Source organism: Apteryx mantelli, chromosome 6 (assembly GCF_036417845.1).
Source record: "Apteryx mantelli isolate bAptMan1 chromosome 6, bAptMan1.hap1, whole genome shotgun sequence".
Lineage (NCBI taxonomy): Eukaryota > Metazoa > Chordata > Aves > Apterygiformes > Apterygidae > Apteryx > Apteryx mantelli.
In genome coordinates this window covers 35,428,260-35,449,845 of record NC_089983.1, presented here as the reverse complement: position 1 = coordinate 35,449,845, position 21,586 = coordinate 35,428,260, and the positions used below count along the sequence as shown (strand labels likewise).

Genomic DNA, 21,586 nt, shown 5'->3' with positions numbered 1-21,586 from the left:
TATTATCTGATCTCATGAGGAACTAAACAATTTGAGCCTTTTTTTCTTTGTCCAGTACTTATTGCCATCAGTGAGCTCTGTTCTCAATTTCTTTGGGAGAGCAAGACTCTGAAATTGCGTAGGAAAGATTAAAGATGGGGAAAAAAAGCACAGTCAAAAACAAAAGTACAAATGAAAACAGCTTGAGTGATTCTTCTGCCAGGTGTTTGATATTCAGAATATAGTAACCAGAACTAGATCTGTCCCACTGCCCTGTCCTGTAAAGTCTTGAAATCAGCTGGTGTTTGAAATAAGTGGGTAAAGAAGCCAAAAGCTGTAATAGATGTGGGGTAAATTAACGCTCTGGAGAAAAAAAAAAAAAAAAAAAGAGAGATGAAAACAGCAATGAGAAGCTGCTGATTTTTTCCTTATTTATAAATGAGTAATCTACTGTAATCTCCTCCTGTCTCTAAGTCAGAAGCAGCCTTTCTGTTGAAAGCATGTAAGTTCTTGTTGTTCTTACCTTGCGGTTGCATCTCCAACAACTTTTCTCAGCAAAAACAAAACTTTTAGTGTTCAGATGTAAAGAAAGGCAAAAACTAATAAACCCTTCAGGGAAATGAATCTTTTGGTTCTGTTCATGCTGTACACTCTGGGGTTTGATGGGGCAAAGCTAAAATTGTTAGGGAAAGTGTCATTCACTGAAACATTGTGGGGCTTTGGTGGTGATTTTTAAATTTTCACTGGTTCTCAGGGCTTTATGGCCTTGTGGGCTTTAGATATGGGATGTGAAATATCTCTCACACGAAGTGGGTACCACAGGACATAACTAACTTCAGCAGAAAGAGTCCCTAGTATATAATACTGCTAGAGCAATGTCTTGTCTTCTGACAACACCTTCTGGTTTAGAGGGTTTCAATGCCCACTGAACAGCCCTCACAGTTCATGTGACTGTGAAGTGGAAAATGGTGCCGAGGTTCAGGTACAGTCAATTTTAGCAGATCAGGAGCAGGAAAGCGAGTCTTGTTGGTAAGTGTGGAAGATAGTTTTGTTGAGGAGACCAGTTCTCAAGCAACAGTCCACGAGTGACTGAGAATTGTTCCTGGTCTAGCTCTGCTTCACATTCATTAGATGCCTTCAAATGCCATGTACATGTGCCATATCTTCTAAGTATCATTTCAAGCAATAGCTGTAGTTGGCCCTGAAATCTTACTTGCTGGGGTAGGGGGCAGTGAGGGTTTGGTGAGGAATGGTGAATGTAAAAGAAAGTGTCCCCAGACCTGAATGTCACTAAATGGGAGCCTGTCTATGGTATCATGAGTAGGAGGTGTCAGGATGGCAGGAGATCTCCCAGCCAATTTTTCTATGTAAATAGAAGAAACTCTGTGTTTAGAAACACTTCTGATCCCTTGGATGTTTCTCTGCTGAAAGCATGCTTCACAGAAAATGGAAATGCAGATGAGTTTTCTGCTTAAATCCAGCACTAATAAGTCTTTGAGGCAATAGGTAGACTTGGCATCCTTTTTTTTTTTTTTGCTTTAGCGTATGGCGCTCTAAATCTCTAACTGTGCAAGACTTATCTGAAAGGAGAAGCAGCCACAACATTCAGCCAAGGACTCTGGCAGATTTCTTTATCTGCTCTCCAAGAAGAGAGAACTGAGAGATCTGTTTCATTAGCTCAATTCCTGGAAATATTTATACTCACCAAGATTATTTTGGATTACTTAAGGGCCAAAAGATGCTTGGGAGACCCACAAGGGAAAAACAAGGGAACTGTAATTGGATTATGTGGAGCAGGAAAGGCTGAGCATGCAGTTCATAATGATCTGTGTTCTGCGTACATGCAGGCTGACTTTGAACTTACTAGTATCTGGCAGAAACCCCCAGACCAATGTCTGCAAATAAACAGCTAGGAAGAAAGCATACATTCCCTTTTGCTTGGAGGAGGTGTTTATCTCCTGGAAGACCTAAGCACCTAGCTCGCATCTGACAAGTGAAAAGTCATTTTTTCTGTTGGGTTTCAAAAAGCTGTCCTCAAAGGAGTCAGGGAGAAAGCTGGAGGAGACTAATCACAAGCTTTTATTTTTAAATGGAAACTGCAGATGCATATATGCTCTTTAGCAATTTTGAAATGAGGGTCTTTTCAGAACCCATTTTTTCCCAAAGCTTTGGCCATGGGGATTGCTTATAGCTGATTCTCAGTTATTCGTAAGTTGTGAATTAGCTGTGCTGTGGATGTAGAGTGTTGTGAACAGGCAGAACTGTTAGCTCAGGTGCCCCTCAGTAGCAGTGTAGTGCTTTTCACACAACACGGAGCCCAAGTTAACAAGCCTGATGAGAACCAACCTGGGTCCAAGCAAACCTGCTTCTGTGTCTTGTTTGTTGTATCCCTACTAGCATGCTAATTTTCCCCCTAACAAATCCATTATGCTGGCTGTTCCACTGGATAATTAAAAGGTGACTTTGCCCTTCTTTCCTGATCAAGATGGAAAGATTTTCAGGATGTTTATGGATAAATTAAGAATTGCAGAAGTATGCATTTGAAGGTAAAGTACTGCAAGGAAATATGTATAAGCATGTATTTTGCTCCAGAAAAGTCATCGCAATGATACCATTGTATGGCTCCTGTACTAGGATTATTGTTAAATAAATGTTTCATTCTTCCTCTTTTTTTTTTTTTCATTGTAAGGCTTAAAAACACAGGAATCAGTTCTTTGTATGACAATGGCTTGTGGCTTGTTATGAAACTCAAATATTTCCCTTGAGAGTTTGCAATAATCAGGAGAATGATGCAGGTGAGAGAGTCCAACTTCTTCAGTCACAGAGGATGGCAAAACCTATGAAATATTAGGCAATGTTTAGATGAACCTATTGATCCAGAGGAACAGAGTATTTCCCAGTTATTCATGACCAGCAGGGCACTATCTGTAGAACTTAACGCAAAAAAGGACCATTAACCTCAGAAAGTCATGAATCCACGCACAAAGTTCTGCACTCTCTTTATTATGAGCTAAGAATAAAATGGAGGTTTGAGAAAAGAGGTATATGATTATTTTTTTCTAGTTTTATTTAAAAGCTTCTTTCTCACTGTCCTGGTCTAGAGACATCATATAGTGCACAAATTGATTGTTTCATTTTTTTCTAGTCTGCTCAGATCATCATCTTGCATGTTCTCGTTGTTCAGACATTATGGTTATTTGCTAGGCCAGCATGAGACAAGTCCTTGCTTGAACAGGTATCTGTACTGCCAAAACTGAAACAAGAATGGTTGAAAAATATTAAGAGCCACATGGAAACTGCAGGCTGGGATCTCAGTGAGGGCAGGTTGGCAGGAGTTCCTTGGCATATTTCAGCAGAGGATCTCAGTCTTTTCTCCCTGTGAGCTATTTGCACAGAGTTAGTGATAATGCATAATTTGCAAAGCCAGGGTGAACTTGTGGAATATAATTCATAGGATGATACGTTATCTTTCATTCACTGGGCGAAGAATAAAGGCTCTTCCTGACAGCTTGACTGCTACACTAGCCTTAAATGAAAACTCCAGTGTAAGATCAAAGCCTGGCAAGGAGTTTTTTCTACGTACAAAGAGAAGTAAACCATAGGGCCTACTGAATGTCTGTTCACGAGAAGACTAATGGCATCCAGTGTGTGTTTAAAGACAGGAGCAGAGATCTGAACATCAGATCCAATAGTATCATATAGATAGTTTGTGTTAATGAAAGGCCTTAAAGTAATTTTTAAAAATACCAAAGAATGTGTAGAAATGGTACAGGTTAAAAATTACCAGAATCAGTCTCACTACTGGAAAGCAGATAATTTCAGGAAGTTTTAACTGAATCTGTTGCCCTCAACTCTTCTCTTCATCTTTACACTGAGTTACCTCTGGGGAAAAAAAGTAATTAATACAGCATCAGCATGTGAAGAAAACAGCAGCCAGTTCCCCCACCACAAAGAAGTATCTAGGAATAGAGTGATAATGATAGTACTGACTAATAATATATTATTGTCTCACATGCGTGGGATAGCCCCGTTCCCATTTTAGGCTCAGCCACACTAGTATGGATATGACTTGTTTCATTTAGAGGAATGCACCCTTCAAAATCACTAGCATAACCTCTGTGTTACTCACTATTTGCCACTCACTGTTTGCATTGTGAGCTCTATGAATATGGTCTTCTGAGTCATCTTTTAGATTTTTAATGTTTTCTAGCTTTGGAGCAAGAAGCATCTGCCACTTCCTTTTTAATTGCTAGTCAGCCAGTGTTAAGCCAACTGGCTGCTGGTGGATGTGAGACATCTACCAAGGTTAAACACATCTGTCAGTCACGTAAGGGAACTAACTACTGTTGCTGTTGTTTAAGTGACATTCTCAATCTGGCTCCAGGTGCCTAGTGGCATTACAAAGAAAATTGAGGTCGTGGGCCTCCAGATAGGCTCCTTTTGATAGTGTTTTGTTTTGTTTTAAGTTGAAGAAATGCACTGTGAAAATGTGTTATTATATAGGCAGGCCTGAATATGATCCCTAAGTCCCGATTGCTTCAAGCTTTGAGTAGAAGGCATTCAAATAAGCACTTTTTTCTTTATTGCCATAAGAGATTACAAAAAGTTGGGAGTTTGCTGTTTTTTTCTTTTTTACCGCATAAAACAATGTCATCTGAACAAACCCAATAGCTGAGCAATCATATCGGCAAACATACTCAGCAGTTTTTCCTCTTCATTTTCTCTGAGCAAAACAAATAGCAAGAGTCACCTCCTAAAAATGTGCAAGTACTTTCTTAGTTAAAAGCCACTGGACGCTTAAGAGAGAGGGCCTGTTATTTTGAATCACCAGCTGCACTTCCACTGAACAGTAAACTTACTGAGTAAATGTCCCTGAGGAAAAACTGCTAATTAAGGAGCAGGTTTCTTAGCCAGCTGTTCCAAACCAAGAAAGAGGTAGTTCATTTTTAAATATCTAGGCTGTAAAGAGGGAGTACTGTTGCACTGAAGCTGTGCAAGGTGCCAGAGAGGTAATTTGTGGTAGAGATGACTGAAAACTGCCATCCACTGCCCCACGATCGGGAATGAGCAAACAACATTTCCACCTTACAAGTTGCAAATGGCTTTCTGAGCAAGATATTTCAGATTTTTTTCATAATAGCAATATCAGTAGTTTCACTGATATTCCCCACTTGCTTAATTGGTGCCTTCCTTAATTATTTTCTCTTTTAGCAATAGCTCAGGTGAGTGCTGTGGTTCACATCTTATAATCTGCCAAGGGCACCTGCCCGTTTGAGACAGCTGCGTTAGAGGATCAGTCAGTCCTCAACTCCGGTGTTTCTGGGAGCTTCTGGGGCAATGGGATGTGCAGGGGTAGTCTGAGGTCCTTAGCCTAAAGAAATGTTTGGTTGTTTCACACATACGCTCACTCATTTCTCCCAGATCAGAGTTGTCAGCTGCCCTGATCTGAATGATTTTTCCTGATGTTATGCAACTGTGGTAAAAGTTGTACTTTTTACATGTGCCACCCACACGTGCTCCCTGAACTGCCTCAGCTTCTCTGAGGGGTGCAAGATGTCTTGCCAGCTGTTCCAGCTAGTTTAAGTCATTAAAAAGTGTTACTGAAGTTGTTATAGATGTTGGGTTCAATTTGGGCTCATTTAAAACAAGTTTCTATAAGTAAAGGTCCTGCAGAGAAGCCTCAGACTCCAAGGGCATGTCATTCCCTTCCTTGCTGTTTGATTCTTCAAGACAAAATAATGTAGGACCTATAGTCCTGGTGACACATGTGACAAGAACCTTGCTTATGATTGACTGATTAATAGACCAAATTCCTGGGATCCATTTTTTGCTTCCTGCAGAGCTGCTTTAGCCTTTCTGTCAAATACCCAGCACTGGGTGAGATCTTTCAAGCAGGGAAGTCTTTTCCTGAGCCAGAAAACTCGCTGTAATGTTTTCCTGTGTTCTCTTTTTCAGCCGATGATTTAGAAATTACTGTTTGATTTTCAAAACAAGCTTTTGCGGTCCAAGTCTAATGTAAAGTCAATGGGCATAGGCCACAAAGCCACAAGGTGTTTCTGACATTCCCCTTGATGCAGGCAAGAGAAAAATGACTCTCCTGTGAATACGTTCAATCAGAAAAGGATCTGGACATGTAATGTGTGATATCGTGGCCAGCATATTTCTTCACACTGCAGTTTGGGAATATTTTTTTCTTCAGAGCAAGCGCCTTGAAATCTCTAAACAGCATAATGTCCCTATTATCACTAGATTCAAGAGCTGCTACTACATCTTTCTTGTCCTCAGTAAAAAAAGTGGAAGCAGTTTGAAAGCACCAGGCTGTTCCTGTAGCTGCTTGGAGGTTGGTTATGCTCACACTGATCATTAGTGTACTGCTAGGATGTACTAACCCTGGCCTCCATTGCTGGTAAAAGTATATCCTGGGAGTGTTTTGTTTCAGAAACATCATCCTTTACCTAAGCATCAACATGGGATGTCATAAATACAGCCCTTCTGTCTCCATTTCCCAGAACTTCCCTCAGCACAAGGGAAAACCCCGGGAATTCTGTTAAAATGGCTCTATAGCTGTTTTATATCAGCAGAGAGATGCTATTCAGCCCTACAGTCATGGGTTGTATTACTTCAGGTTACAGATTAAAGACTACAGTGCTTGTTGCAAGCCTGCTTTGATGGTGGTGGAAGTCTCGTTGGGGCAGCGTTGAACTCCATGAGGGCTCATCTCCTCCAGAAGTGGAGGGAAGAGGTTGCACTGCATGCTGTCACACTGCAGCAAAACTGTGCCTCCTACCCAGCTCAGGCTGTTTTTAGAGCTAGCACAGTGTGTCTCTGTGCAGTGGCACAGTCTGCCGGGTGTACACCTATAGAATCTGAGGGATAACTACAATATTAAGCGTGAATCTACTCTTACCTAGCACTGCTTGGGTAATATCCCCAGAAAAATTTCTCAGCCCAAGGCTAGGAGCATGATACCTCCTTCTCTACTTGCTTCCCTCTCTCATAGACTTAATAGAAATTGCCTCTAGCCATTGCATGTATATTAGAGAAGGAAGAAACCACAACAGGCAGTGCATTGCTTGAGCATTATGGCACTCCAGGTGTGTGTGCTCAGACATGGGGAGCTGAAAAGAGGATGACAGGCATGACTGCAACAAGACTGCCAGCAATTACGCTGCTTATGATTAGTGTGAATCCCTACTGTGAGGCAGAAATGATGCAAAAATTAGAGTAGAACTGGTTTATGCACGGATTTTTATTTGCAGTTAGTGACACTGGGATGATGTGATGGAGAAAGTCGGCAAACTAGATGATCAAAATTCAGAGGCCAAAAAAACCCTCTCAATAATAGTTTTAATTAATAATCCATTTATTTTCCCTATCAAGTGTTTCCATGTAGCAAAACGGCTATGTAATCTGTCAGACAAAGAAATGATTCTGTAACCAACAGGAAAAGGTTTGATACTGAATGCAAGCCAGAATCAGCTCTCAACTACACTGGTGTAAATTCCAAAGTAAATCTGGAGAGATGATCTCATGTACTTCTGATTTGTATTAATGCAAATTTGATCCCAGGCAAAATGCCAACTTGAATTCAGTGGTTCTTAAGAGCAGCTGTCCAAAAAAAGTTGTCATTGGAATTCAAAAGGAATTTGATAAAATAAGATGCTACTGACTGATGCATTTAATGATTTAAAGTAAGATTGTATCAGTATAGCAAGTAAGATCAGTTCTTAATGGATGTCAGGAACCTCCTCCATCATCTCCAAAGAAATAGAACAGATAATTTTCTGTTTTAAATTGGTTTTCCTCTGATGAAGTCAATAGGTATATCCCCATTTGCAGCTGCTGAGAGCCTGGATAGATTACATCTCTTGTTGGATCTCTTTGAACACAGATGTGCTGGTTACTGTGTTGATGACTTGGATATAGTAGTGCCGTTCGTATTTTATACACTGATGTGCTCATAGCATCCCAAAAGGTAGACAGGTATTTTCACATATGAACTAAGCGACTAATATGAGGTCAGAGGCCAAATCTAGGCCCTGTTTCGTTGTTCACGCTAGTCCCCTTTCAAATGCTCTGCTTCAGACGTGTGAGACTAATACACCAGGCAGCCTGTAAAATACTTCTGCTGGGACATGGTTTTCAGTTTGGACCAAACTGTCCCATCATTTCTCACAGTGAGTCTCCACTTCTTCTGTGTGGCCATCTAGACTGTTGTGTGCAGGGTCAGGTAACCTTTCCTTTCCTTTTTTTTTTTTTTTTTTTTGACTCTCTTGCTGTCCTAATGAGCAACTTTGAAGATGTCCCATAACTTCTTGGGCTTCTTTTCTCACCTTACATCTTTCTAGAGTAAAGTGACATCTGTTCCTTGTTGATGAATGTTTCATTCAGTACCAGAAAATAGGATTGTGCTTCAAATTTGGACCGTTAAGTGGGATGTTAATGATGATGCACTGTAGCTCCTTGTCCTGGCCATGTAATGAAGGGAGCTTTGCGCTGTGATTCAGGGTGGCTGAATCAGGACCTGTAATATCATACTGAATAATTTAGAAGTTTTTACTGACCTTGTTCTATTCACAAATTACCCTCTAACATCCGTGATTATGTGTGAGAAAAAAATGCCTTTTAACTCTTTTTCTTTTCTTTTCACTTTAAAACCTCACCTGATCCAGTAGACCTCTCAGTCAGCTAAAAAGTCTTCATCCTAGTAGCTCATTCTCATTTTCCCTCTTATCTTTGGAAGCCTTGTCTCTATTCTGCAAAGCTTAGAGAGAGACAGTGTTCTTCTGAGATATATCGAATGTTGCAAAAAGCACAGCTGTTAAGAGTCTGAGCTGCAAACACCGTGCAAGGAAAGAGGAGGATGGATGACCTTGCTTGGACTTTGGTCCAATCTGAAAGGACTGCTGGCATCACTGTGAGCTGCATAGGATGGCAAAATTCCCTCTCTGCAGCAAGTTTATGCATAGCTTTAGAATCAGTTGTAAAGTGAATTTACAGTAGCTTGTAGGACAGCAGAGTTGACTTTATTGAGACTGAAAGGAATAGGTGCGTCTACACTACGTAGTGAAGTAGAACCTCTTTGTGTCTCCTCTCACTAACTCTAGACCTAAAAGCAGGCTTGCAGAGTGAATATTGCAGAGCGCAGGAGCTAAATAGCCCTGCTCATTCACCTTGCTAAAAAGCAAGACTGCATCTGGGGTCAGAGATGTCTCTGGATAACATTGCAGTGCAGCATGCAGGTGCAGCAGCTCCCTCTGATTTACCTGGGGGTTCCCTGATACGGTGCTGCACTGCGACATGTAGACAAGTGTTATCTCTGCAAGCATTGAAACTAGTCCGAGAACTAAAACTGTGTGAAAACATCCCTTAATGACAATCATTCAGTCTGCTCCTATCACAAGTAATGTTTGCCTGTAACCATCTGCAAAATCTAGTGATGCTTGGACTGTTTTGAACTTGCTCTAGCAAAAGCGCTGAAATGGAAGGAGATAGGAGTTTTTTATGATAATTTTCAGAACATGGGCTAAATGAAGGACCCTCTGCTTAGAGGTTGTGTTGCTGTCAGCATTCATTTTCTCTTTAGAGACTGTAACAAAGTAGCCCTGGGGAAGCTTTTTAACTCTTATAGTGCCACTGCTATTCCAGGTTGTTTGGTTACTGCTGTGTAAAAAGAGCCCCAAAATTCACAGAATTTTTCTCTCCCTGCTCCTTAATTCCCAGAAAAGTAAACTTGAATGGATTTTATATTTCCTGTAGTCATTTGTGGAGGGATTCAAATTAATATTGAATTCCTCAATTTCTTATGGATTTTGATTTGTTACAGTACTTTCATTTATCAGAAGCACTAAGAAGCCACAATGCTTTTTTTTGCTACAAAGACTGAAAGAGATGTTTGGTATTTGTTTTTATATGAATTATACGATCTTTGGAAATAGGTTAAAAAAATGGGGTCGAAGTAATTTTTTCTGACATCATTTAAAGTGTTTTTTGTGTTTCATGTAAATCCTAATGAATCTGGGCCTTTAAATGTTTGAAATGAAAAGATGTAATTCATACAGTTTTCACTGTCGTTGCATTGCCCGTTATGTCTTGATGAAAACAAATCATAAAATCCAGTAATATTACTTTAACAGAACAGAGCAAGACCTGCATGCCCTCTGGTGGAAGTGATCCTTCACAGTCTAATATAGATCAGCTCTTGTGGCAGTGCTAAATGTCTGATCTGTGGACAGACAAACTCCCCTTTGGTATACTTAGTTACTCAGTTACGTTATATTTCTCCACAGTGGAGTTTGTTAGCTAGTAGGAGGGAAAACTCTTCCAGTGTATTCTTTTTTTTCATACTTTTCATTAAAGTTTGAACTCTTTCATTTCTCTTCAACATTTTTCTTGACTTTTTAACCTTGTTACTCCATTATAATAAAAACAAAATGAGACTTTTATGTTGTTTAAACATTTTGAGCAGTATCTTATTATGGACACAGGTTTTATAGGTAGAACTGTGCTCTGCTTTTAAGGAAGTTTACAGGTCCGATACAAGCTGAGTAAGGATGGGCTCCTTATTTTCACCATTGACTCTGGAAACTTTGCCAACCGAGAGCTGCACCACGTGAAGATTAACAGAGAAGGCAGGGAGCTCGTCATTCAGGTATCACATCTACATGTTGTGGCTTATTTTCAGGACTGGGTTCCCTTATGCATGTTCAGTGTTAAATAATACTTCATGCCACAAACAGACCCACTAGCTTAAATGCCTGCTCCCCAGTAGGAGGCAAAGGTTTCATATTGATCTGATGAAACCAAAGCTGGTTGAACAGCAGAGCAGCTGTGTGGGTTAGACCAAAACTCCCTCTAGACCAGAGTTTGTCCCAGCATCAGAGTGCCCAGAAGATGGGTTTTCTGTAGAGTGACCCTTATTTTGTCTCTGACAATCTGTGAATTAGGCAGTATCATTTCTTCTGAGATGTATGCCCCAAGGAAGGATGTGACCCACACCTTACATCTCCTCACAGCAGAGGAAAGACTGAGGGGACACAGTGTGCCGGTGTCCTGTGCGTGACCATTGACCGTGCCCTGCCCCTTTGACTGAGGCAAGTCTGGCCTTCGGTGCACCGAAAGAGCTGTGACAGTCTTTCAGTGGGAGATGAGAAGCCCTCCTCTGCCCTATTCCCCTGCATCACCTGTTTTTCCAAGGCAGCAAGAAGAGTACCATCTTACTGCTCCTTCTGCTTTCCTTACCAGGCTAATTATAGTGGTTCAAATTACAAAACAAATTTGCTAGATCTGGGTGGCAGTCATTTAATAGAGAAGGGCGGCGGCATCTAAAGAGAAGCCATATATGAATGAAGGAATAGAAGGAGAAAGAAACACAAGGGTCGCCATGGTTTTTCTTTCCTCTGCCATTTCCAGTTCTGGGTGGTAAAATGATACACAGTTAACACAGTGACTACATAGGCCTGATTATCTAGGAAGGAGGCTTATGCTAATAGTCAGGGTTTACCTCAAGTACCAGTCTTCTATTGTCATGCTGCACTGTGGTTTTCTTCTGTGCAGAACTAATTCTCCACAATACATTTCTGGAGAGGCCTCCTTTGATTGTATTCTGAAGTGAATAGATGTGGATTTTGTGAAGCAGGGGGATTTCGGTGTCAAACATTTTAAGCTTTTCTGCAGGGGAAGTTTCTTTAAAGCCCATTATATGACTATTCTGGTGCACCTTTCAGCTTCTCATGCAAAAATCAAAGCACATTCACTTTGCTATCTTTAGAAACTGAATCACGCTTGGGGGCAGGATTAATTTGTTTGCAGCTGAGAGCATTCCCACAAGTTTGCAGGATAGAGAAAGCTTTAGGAGGTGTCTACATGCTGTTGTAATGAACTAATTTTATTGACCTCTTCCAGGTTGATCAAGTTCTCAAACTTAAGCACAACTTTTCTGAGATTGATTTTAAGGCCATCAAATCACTCACCTTGGGCAAGGTCACAGGTATGTTCTACTAAAAATATTCCTGATCCATCAGTTGTTATACTGCTGCAGTTACCTGTACCCAGGTAACCCAGCTGTGTGCTGGGTTTTTAAAGAAATTGGATTTTTGTTTGGCTGGTTTTAGCTGTAAGGGTTGGCCTGAACATTCCAGTACTGCTATTTATATAGCTCATCAATGTAAAAATTTGGCAACTTTACTTGTTTGCACTGATAACAATATTAACTTCTCCCATTGCTCATTCTACTAAGGTGATTCACACTCCCTATGTGGCTGCACAGAGTGGTAGCTTGGCCTAATGACATCATTTTGCTGACCATAGCTTGCTGTGGTCATGTGGCTGGTCGGCTCTGTTTCCTAATGATAAGGAAAAGAGAGTTGTGAGCCTTCATCCTCTCTACCCTTTTTGCACTCTCTGTCCTTTTCCATTTGAATTCTGCAAGGAATATTTGTGTTACGTATAGCACTGAGGCCACCATGCTGTGTGCATGGACCTTCTTCATCTTTGCCCTTTCACACTACACAGCCGCTACAAAGCTAGGAAAACTTTGCCAGAAATTCAAAAAGTAGAACACTCCTACTTTGTTGTCAAGTATGTCATATTGCTTTATATAAATTTCTCATTCATTCCCAGTAAGATTCTAATTGCTTCCTTGGTTATGGACATTTTAGTCCTTTGTTAGAATTGGACCTCCATATCAAGCCTGCCATCTGTTTCATTATTGCAATTTATATGCTTTATGAATAGTGCCCAAAATCTGCAGAATCGGTAGCTAGACAGAAACAATAGACATCCACTAGTGTGTCTCCTTGTAGATTATAATTGTATGTAATGACATCAGTGCATTCTGCATCATGTCTTGCTAAACAGATTAAGGACAGGAACTGATTTTCCCCTTAATTATAGCTAATGTTCAGAATGTAGCAGTTTTCCAAGCCTTTGAGGACAGATTTGGGGACTTGACACTTTTCAGACCAGGTCACAGCTAAGCTAATATCTCATTTTGCTAAAGGTCAGTTGTAGTGCTGAAAGCCTGGAAGAGCATTACTCATCATGACCTCTACCTCAAGTTCCAGCTATAGATACTAAATCAATAAACGAGAGCTTTTCCAAAAAACAAGATGGAACATAGCACAGTGACTTTCAAGCATGTAGCCAGCAAGTTGACATAGTGCAGCTTGAAGAGAAACTAGATTTAGTCACAAAAATAGGATTAGTTTTGCAAGTACAAGATTCTTGCAAAGCCAGAACATCCAAATTCATCTCCAGAGGTATGATATTCAGTACCACTGAACAGCACAGACTTGTCTCTAGATGGCTTTCAATGGACACATCCTGCATTTCCCTTTACTGAACTTCATGAGGTTCCTGTCAGCCAGTTTCTCCAGCCTGTTGAGGTCCCTCTGAACGGTGGCACAATCATCTGGTGTATCAGCCACTCCTAGTTTTGTATCATCTGCAAACTGAGGTTGCACTCTGCCCTACCACTGGCCAAAAAAATAAAAAATAAGTAAATAAAAAATTCTACTGCTACAAAGTCAGCATGTTGCCTCATTGTATCAAGATTAGGGCTTGACATTGTCATTTTAGGTACACAGAATTTTTTAAAATATGTCCTTTCATCATTTTTACTATTATATGGGTAAAATAAAAATGTTAACCATATCTTCTTTTAATGATGGTTCACCAACAGATGAATACTGGTGACCCAAACCAATATCCTTCAATTTCTTCCTTGTCATTGTTCATCAACCTCTTCCCCTCACTAAAAGGATTGACTTTCAGAGGAATGTGATGCTTGGAAGTAGATCTAGACTTTTTATAGCGTTTGTTTTGGATTCCAGTGGGATTTAGTTACCTAAAAGCGTTCATTAAGAACCTGTGAATGTCATACTGGAATAGAACCATACAGAAAACCTGTCTTACACGTCTTCATATCTGTGCTGCCCTCTTCTGAAAATCTGTCTTTCTTCCTCCTTCCCTGTCACAGCACTGTTCATTTGCCTGCTCCAACAGTCTGATCCTGGCTGCTTAACCAGATATATCTCCTTCTCTTCTTTCTTCACTCCACCATTCATTTCCCACTAGCTGAGAAATCTCTGAGAGCTTCCAGCAGGAGATCGTAAAAGATTAAAACCTCTTCCTTGTCAGATTTTCTTATGATAACCATGTTAGCACAGCTGTAACTCTTGAAAAGTGCAGTTTTATGCAATGACAGGTTTTTAAATTACCGTGTGGTTTCTTTCCATTACCCTTCCTTTAGTCAAAAGCTGCTTACACGCTTACATTTTTTTTCTGCTTTTGAAATCTGCTGTATTTTTCAATGGTTTCACTACACCCAGCTTTGAATTCCTGGAAAAAGCCCTCCTTTTAAGCCAGAGGGACTCACCTGGAATTCAAAACAGGGCCACTCACTCTGCCACAGCCTGCTTGAATGACCTTGGGCAAGCCATTTATGTGCAGATTTTAAGGTAAGTGGGCATTTTATTCCCAATGAAACCAATCTGAGCTTTAGTATCTCTGTTCTCTATCAGTAAAGCATGGATAATAGAACATCCCTACATCAGAGGGGTGCTAGGAGGAGAAGAGCATTAAAGACTGTGAGCAGTTCAGATCCCTTGGTAATGGGGGCCATATAACTGTCTTTGAAAGATCGATCTAAATATAAGTGTGGCTTTGAAGACAAGGGAATAAAAAGAAGCAGCATTCAAGTAGCCCACAGACATGTATTGAATTTGTCCTTACAGTATCCCATAGTTATAGAGAAATACTGTTATCCCATGGATTGTTGCCATTTTGGTTTCACCCCTACAACACCAAGGCACAAAAGGACCTATCCAAAGCTCATCAGTATCAATGGGAATCTTTCCATGAACTTTAATGGATATTGGGTTCAGGTTCCAAGTTGGTCATACAGTTTATGGGAAAGCCTTACTGAAATCTCAACCAAAGTCCCAGTTCATTTGCTTTAAGTATTTTCTTGCAGAGATCATACTGCTGTGTTTAACCACATGATCTCTATTGGCAATCTGACCTAATGGTGAAGTTGGCTCTACTTTGAGCAAGGGATTGCACTACATGACCTCCAGAGGTGTCTTTCAACTTAAATTATTCTGTAATTCTCTGAACTCAGATACAGATTTACCCAGGGCACATTTGCATATGTTTAGGTCTTGTCTAGAAAAGGCTGCTATCTCAATAGAAAATATCATTTGTTTGTTATGGTTTTGACTTTATGATTCACAAGCGTCTGAATAATAGTTCTTTTCTACCTCCTAATGTGTATTGTGTTGAAAGGAAGAAGGAAAGAATGAATGAAAGGATCTGAAAGAAGCTCTAGTTCGGTGCTGGAGTTCTTTATTTCCAGTCTAAACTAGTAATATCAGCTTAGAAGTGCCTAAGACATGAGCATGTTTGCAACAGCTTTTAGTGACTATTTTTTGCTCACACTTTGAAAAGTTCTCGTTGTGCCCCAACATGTCTACCAATATGGTAGAGTACACCTCTATTTTTAGGAAATAGTTTTTCAACTTTCTCTGCTGAGTTGTGCATAAGTTGGTTTACAACAATGGCTGCAAGAGATATAGGCTGGACTAAATATCTACTTCATAGAAGGACCTTACCAGGAGAAAGATCTCATGGATGTGTTACAGATCTAAAATGATCTTTCTTCCTAGTAGCCTAATAAAGCATTTGGGAAAATGGAAATAGCTACTCAGGATAGAAGAGGAGAAAAGTTTGGAACCAAGATGGCAGCAGTTAAAGATAAACTGAGAAGAATTTGGCAATATCAGGCACTTCAAGAAATTCAGAGTCTGAAGCAATAATGCCATCAGTAATACCAGTCTTTTTAAAAAAGAAACCAAATCCATTAGACTTTTCCCCCAGCAATATCACTTACCTTATGATCATAATGACGTGTTTGAATTTCTGTTTTCTTGAATATAATATTCTCTAAATAAGTATCCAGGGTCTTCTGCTTCTCTCTAGAAGTTGCGTCTCTAGTTTGAATTCTTACCACTTGAATTGATTTAAGGAAAGCATGTATTTTTTGTACATCTTCCCTCCATTTTCTTGAGTATTTTCTTTTTACTGTAGATAGTGTTTTGAGCCCATGTAAAATCACATAGGGCTGGCTGTGCTGTGACAGATTAGGATTCAGATGTCAAAATTCTGACAACTAATGCATTTCACATTGCCATCCGGAGCAGTGCTTCGTTTTCAATGACAAACGATCTTGAAGAAAACATACAAAAAGCATATCTGAAATTATCTCGGCTAAGCATAATGGAACAAAAATTCTCCAATGTTCCACAGGGCACAAAACACTTCATTGCCATGAAGCAAACCTGGAGTGCTCTGCTCACTCCTGTGATACACAAGAAAACTTGAGAGAAAAAGTGCCTTTACTTTGCCCTTGCTATCCCTTGGAGTTTCAGAAGTGTCTCAGAGGTGCACTGAATGCTTGGAGCCTTGTCTCCAGCTGTAGTTCATCTTTTCCTCTAGAAAAGGCCAAACTGGGAAGGAAAGACTGGTGGCACCCAACAGTTTTACTTAGGAAAAAATCATTGTATTTTTCAGTCTGCCACCTTCATGGCAGATTCACACCAAGAACCGAAACTGTCCCAGAGATGCCTTTTTGTGGGCTAGAGTCTAATCCAAGATATGCTTTTTGCCCTTTATAAATTGATGATTAATATCAGTAATGCTCATTGAGATTGTTGAAGGACACAGCAGTATATTTTTCTAGGTAACCACAGAGTACCTGCTAATCAACTATATTTTTTTGAGACAGATGCAGTGCGGAGACTACAAGATTATCTTTAACTTCTAGGTCACTGAATCAAATCTAATGACAATGGCCGAGAAGTAATCTTGCCAATGCTGTTCACCGCCTTGGCCAAATGAGGTGATAGATATAGTTTAACTCCCACAAAAATCATCTTTCTATTAGTCAGGCTTTAAAAGAGGACAACTGGTGCTTCAGCATACAGAGTAAATTACTTAGGGCACAGACATTAAATACTAATGTTATGTCTGCTCTCACTGAAGTTAATAGCAAAATTCCCATAAAGAAATGATATGGGCCTCCTTGGGTGTTAGTAAGCACATAAGTAAACTTGCAGCTCTGGTTTAAACTTCTCAGTGTCATGAAATTAACTTTTAGAAAGAAAGAGCAAAAAACACTGGATAAAGTTCACGGTCCCATTTTCCATAATGTTATCTTCAGAAAGAAGGCCTTTTGAGCCAGTTTCCCTGCACACGCATAATATTTTGATTTCTCTTTGATTCTAGTTCTCTCTCATATTTATGTTGTCCTTTACTATGTTTTAATTTGCTTATACATTGCTGAGCAGCTTAATGCTCTGTCCTGGAGAAATCCAGCGGAATTCCATTTATGATGAAAATTATTCCCCTTCACTAAGCTATTAACATTTAAAATTACTTTATATATTTAAAATTTTATTCCAAGTATGTTGTAAATGACAGCAGTGGACAAAGAAACAGCCATAGAACAGAAAGTTTTTCTTTTTTCTGGAGAGCAGAAATGAATCAACCGATAAATGATGTTGATATGGTCAGAAAATTTTCAGAAGTATAACTGTTAGACCTAATCCTCATTTTCAGGGAAGGCCACTGCAAGTATGTAAAAACCAGATAACAAGAGAGCAAGAACAATGCAAAATGTAGCAAGCTGTGAGACTGCAGACAGTTTTCAGGGAATAGGTGGAGGGCTCAGCAAGAAGACAGACCACCTTATGCACAAATCAGCAGAGAAAGCTGAAGAGTTATTTCCTGAAAATATGGGTAAACTGAAGTTGTGGGGAATGAGCAGCTAAATTACTCAAAAGCTGAAAAAGACTGCCTTCTCACCCCCCATGCAGGAATCATCCAAAGTGACTCAGTCTCCAGGACTGAGAATAGAAGTGCAATGCTAAAATGTCGGAAGACCAGACCAAACCATCAGCAGCAATTGGGTTTAATTTTCCAAGGTGCTGAAGTGCATGGAAAGATTCACAAAGTTGCAAGGTCAGAGGAAGGCTGTTCTGACATCTCATATGACTTTGGTACAACACAGGCCTTGGAACTTCACCGAGTTATTACTCTAACTGAGCACAATGTCACGTAGTGAAAAGACATTTTATCATGATTTAAAGACTTCAAGTGGCAGAGTGGTCTACAACCTTTAATAAGCCTTTCACACAGGTAGTCATGCCATAACCACAGATTTACATTATCCTCTCAAGAATTCAGAGGGCAGCACAAGTCGTTCGCACCCAAGTTGCACAGGACTGTCCTTGAGTTCAGTGAAAGCTCCGCTTTGAAAGTTATAAGTCATGCACCCAAAGGCATATAGTAAGAAACTAAAGAAAACTATAGCTGTGCCCACAGAATTTTTACCATCAGACTCTGGAGTTGTTTTCCATTTGTTCTTTGTTTTTTTTTTCTTTTTTTCAAATTTCAAAGCCTTTCAACAATGAATCTTCTAGTTCTCATTTGTGCAAAGCTTACTTTGACAGAAGTCTACTGAAATTGGCCCTTAATTTGACTTAAAAAAAACCTCCAAAAGTACTGTATTTTAGGCTTTCCAAGCTGCTGTACCATGAAAAGTGAATTCTTTATTTCTTAGGTTTTACCTTTTGCACATTGGGGCAGAACAGAGCAATTTAGATTGCCTGGTGCGTAAAGGATACAACAAATCCACCTTTTGTGTCAGAGCTAAGAAAACAGGAAAGACTGAGAGTTGGGAATATTTACAAAGGGTTTTGTAAATTGAACAAACATGCCAAATACTGTAAATTGGTCTTTCTAGTTTTAGACGAGCTTTCCTGCAGAAACTTGGAGATGATTCCTCATCTGTTTTGTAATACCCCCCTCCCAAAATCTTATGAACAAGCTTGACTGCAGTGCTAGCCATACAGTCTGCACACACTTTGAGAAGAGCTATTGTGAACCTCCTTAAGGCTACGTTTTTTTCACTGTCTCCCTTCCCATCTCTCCTTTTGGTTGCCCACAGCCCAGAGGTTGTCCCTGGGACAGTTCTGGTAGTGACACCCTCTGCAGACTAAACTTCTTTCCTGTAAAAGACCCCTGGGAGTGAGAGCTCGTGCTACACCTTGCATTGCTGAGAAACAAACTCTCCTGTGTTAGGTTTCCATAAAGGCATTCAAACATAATTATTAAACTTTTCTTGGCTAAATCCCTCTGACTGCATCATGTAACAGTCACACATCCTGGCTGCCAAAGTTAATATGTGATTTGGGCTAATTTTGAGATTTCTCAGTATTTTATTCTACATAAAAGAGGTTATTTTCAATGCTTTTTTTTTTTCATTGGCAGGTGATTTTTGGATAACTATTGATAGCATATGTGTGCACTTTTTTTTTTTCTTGTTTTATTTGACTGATCTTGATATAAGGCTCATCATGTTGCAGACCTCTGAGCAGTGTGAATTTCAATTTCTGGAAAGTAACTAAAATGAGAGCTTGGAGAAAAGAGAAGATGGCTTCACTGTCCTTCACTGACTTTCCCAAACAACCTTTGATCTTAAAACATTCAGAGCTAAATAAAAACCGCATGCCTTTGAATTGGCTTTCTCTTTCTGAAGTTTAAATGAATACAGACAGACACATGAATTAATTGTGCTATATCATCTGCAGCTGGAAAAGAGCATGGAGATACTGGGTTTAGTTTTGATTTAGATAAAATAAGCTGCAGTTTTGCATTTTCTTTTTTATTAGCTGAATAGGGCTAGTGCAGTGACAGCCTGGCTCGTAATTAGGAGGATTCCTAGGGAATGTTGTTAACAGATGCAATAAAATTAAACGTCATCATCCCCAGGATCCTGTGATATCCAGTGTTACTATTTTTACTGTTTTTTTTTATTATTTTTTATTCTGGTGATTAGCACCTACGACGTGTTAAATATTGTCCATGCAGTAGAGAAAATGGGTAAGGAAAGAAACTCAGTGCAGACTTTTATATGTCCAAGCCAACTTGATTCAACATAAGTAGTATTGTAGGGGAAGGACTGGGGATAGGAGCCTTGTGGGTCAGGCTGAGGAGGACTTGTAGGACTGAGGGAGAACTCTCGCAGTTTGGAGAAGAGAAGTAAATGGGTAGGCAAGGCAAAAAGGGATTAATTTTTTTATGTGCCTTCCTAAAACAGACAATTCTTAGAGTTTTTTCCTGTTGTGCTGCAGACAGTTCGTCACTGGACCCCGAAGTCTCAAAGGCAAATGCCTATGGCTTCACTGGCTGCCTGTCCTCTGTTCAGTACAATCACATTGCTCCTCTGAAAGCTGCCTTACGCCATCCCAGCATTGCACCTGTGACTGTCAAAGGCTCCTTGACCGAGTCAAGCTGTGTGTCCATAGTGGAAGCTGATGTGAACACTGCAACCACGATATATTCCTCATCAGGTATGTTCTGCCAAGAGGGGAATGGGGAATTTAAAGAACACTGGAATTAGGTTTCCTTCCTTTTTGCTGTGGCGCAATTGTGATAATATAGACATTGAACTGTGAAGCTGCCTTTTCTCTCAGTATTAGGAGTGTTAAGGATGGACATTAAGACTAGCCAAGAACCCTTTAAAAGGCATTGTACTAAAGCAGGTACTAAGACCAAGAGCTATAACAGTGTGGTGATTATAAGAAAGAAGTCCCAAAGCTGTAGTGGAAACTGAAGTATGGGTATGCACATGATTTGCCATTCCTATCCACTCTGGACAGCTCCAGTGCTGTTGCTTGAAGGAAGACGTGTTACCATGATTTCTTATCCCGTGGTGATCAGCAATAGCAATCATACAACAAGAAGTTGAATCTTCCCCATCCCTCGCTGAAAGGAACACGAACCCCTTGTATAAACCCCTGGGCACATGTGCCTGACTTCCACTGAATGCTTGTACTTTTATTCTCCCAGGCTAGAGGGAAGGAGCATTACTTGAGTGGTACTAGTAAGATGATTCCAACAAGTTTGTTTATCTCTTGCAATCCTGAAACTGCCCTCTGGGAATCTTAAGTATTTTGCATATGTCTGTTTGTATGCAGAGAAGGAAACTCAGAGCAGCTGGGAGTGTTGTCACCAGAAATGGGGACAATCAAGTTGCTGCTTTAGTCACAAGTGGATGTGGCAGAATTCCTAATGACAAGAAAGGGGTACACATTATGAATTATTTTTTGGCCCTTGAATTATGAAGCCACTTTCTCTTCTCTGATAACTAAAAGCTCTGCGTTGTATCTTAGTATGATTCTTTTGACATTTTACTTGCATCAAATCCCAATTTCCTGCAGCTTCTGCCTATGATATTCAACAGAAAACAAATTATGCTATTAGCATTCTGCATAGGGAAAAAGGCTGCTGATTACTCTGTGGAGTACGGCTGCTGGTATATGCATGCTTCTCCCCACCCCCTACCCACTTCTCTCCACCCTGAGTTTTCTGAGTTATCTGCTCCGATGGACTGAAGAAATGTGGCTTGTAAATAGCGAATGGGTGATAATACTGAAAATGTGAACTCCTCGCCTCTTGATCTGTCATGTTGATGACCTAATTTTTCTGAAGGGTTTAGAAAGAAGTAAAACCTGAGCCTCAAAACTGTAGGATTCCGCAACACAGT

At 40.1% G+C, this 21,586-nt stretch overlaps 1 protein-coding gene across 1 annotated transcript in view; it reads left to right on the top strand.

The window, feature by feature from the left end:
- The window catches only part of CNTNAP5 (contactin associated protein family member 5), a 211,046-nt gene that overhangs the window by 184,314 nt on the left and 5,146 nt on the right, over nt 1-21,586 (top strand). The window contains exons 18-20 of the mRNA XM_067298578.1: nt 10,500-10,630; nt 11,884-11,968; nt 20,172-20,390. Of these exons, the coding sequence (XP_067154679.1) occupies nt 10,500-10,630; nt 11,884-11,968; nt 20,172-20,390 (435 nt within the window). The remainder of the gene's footprint in view (nt 1-10,499; nt 10,631-11,883; nt 11,969-20,171; nt 20,391-21,586) is intronic.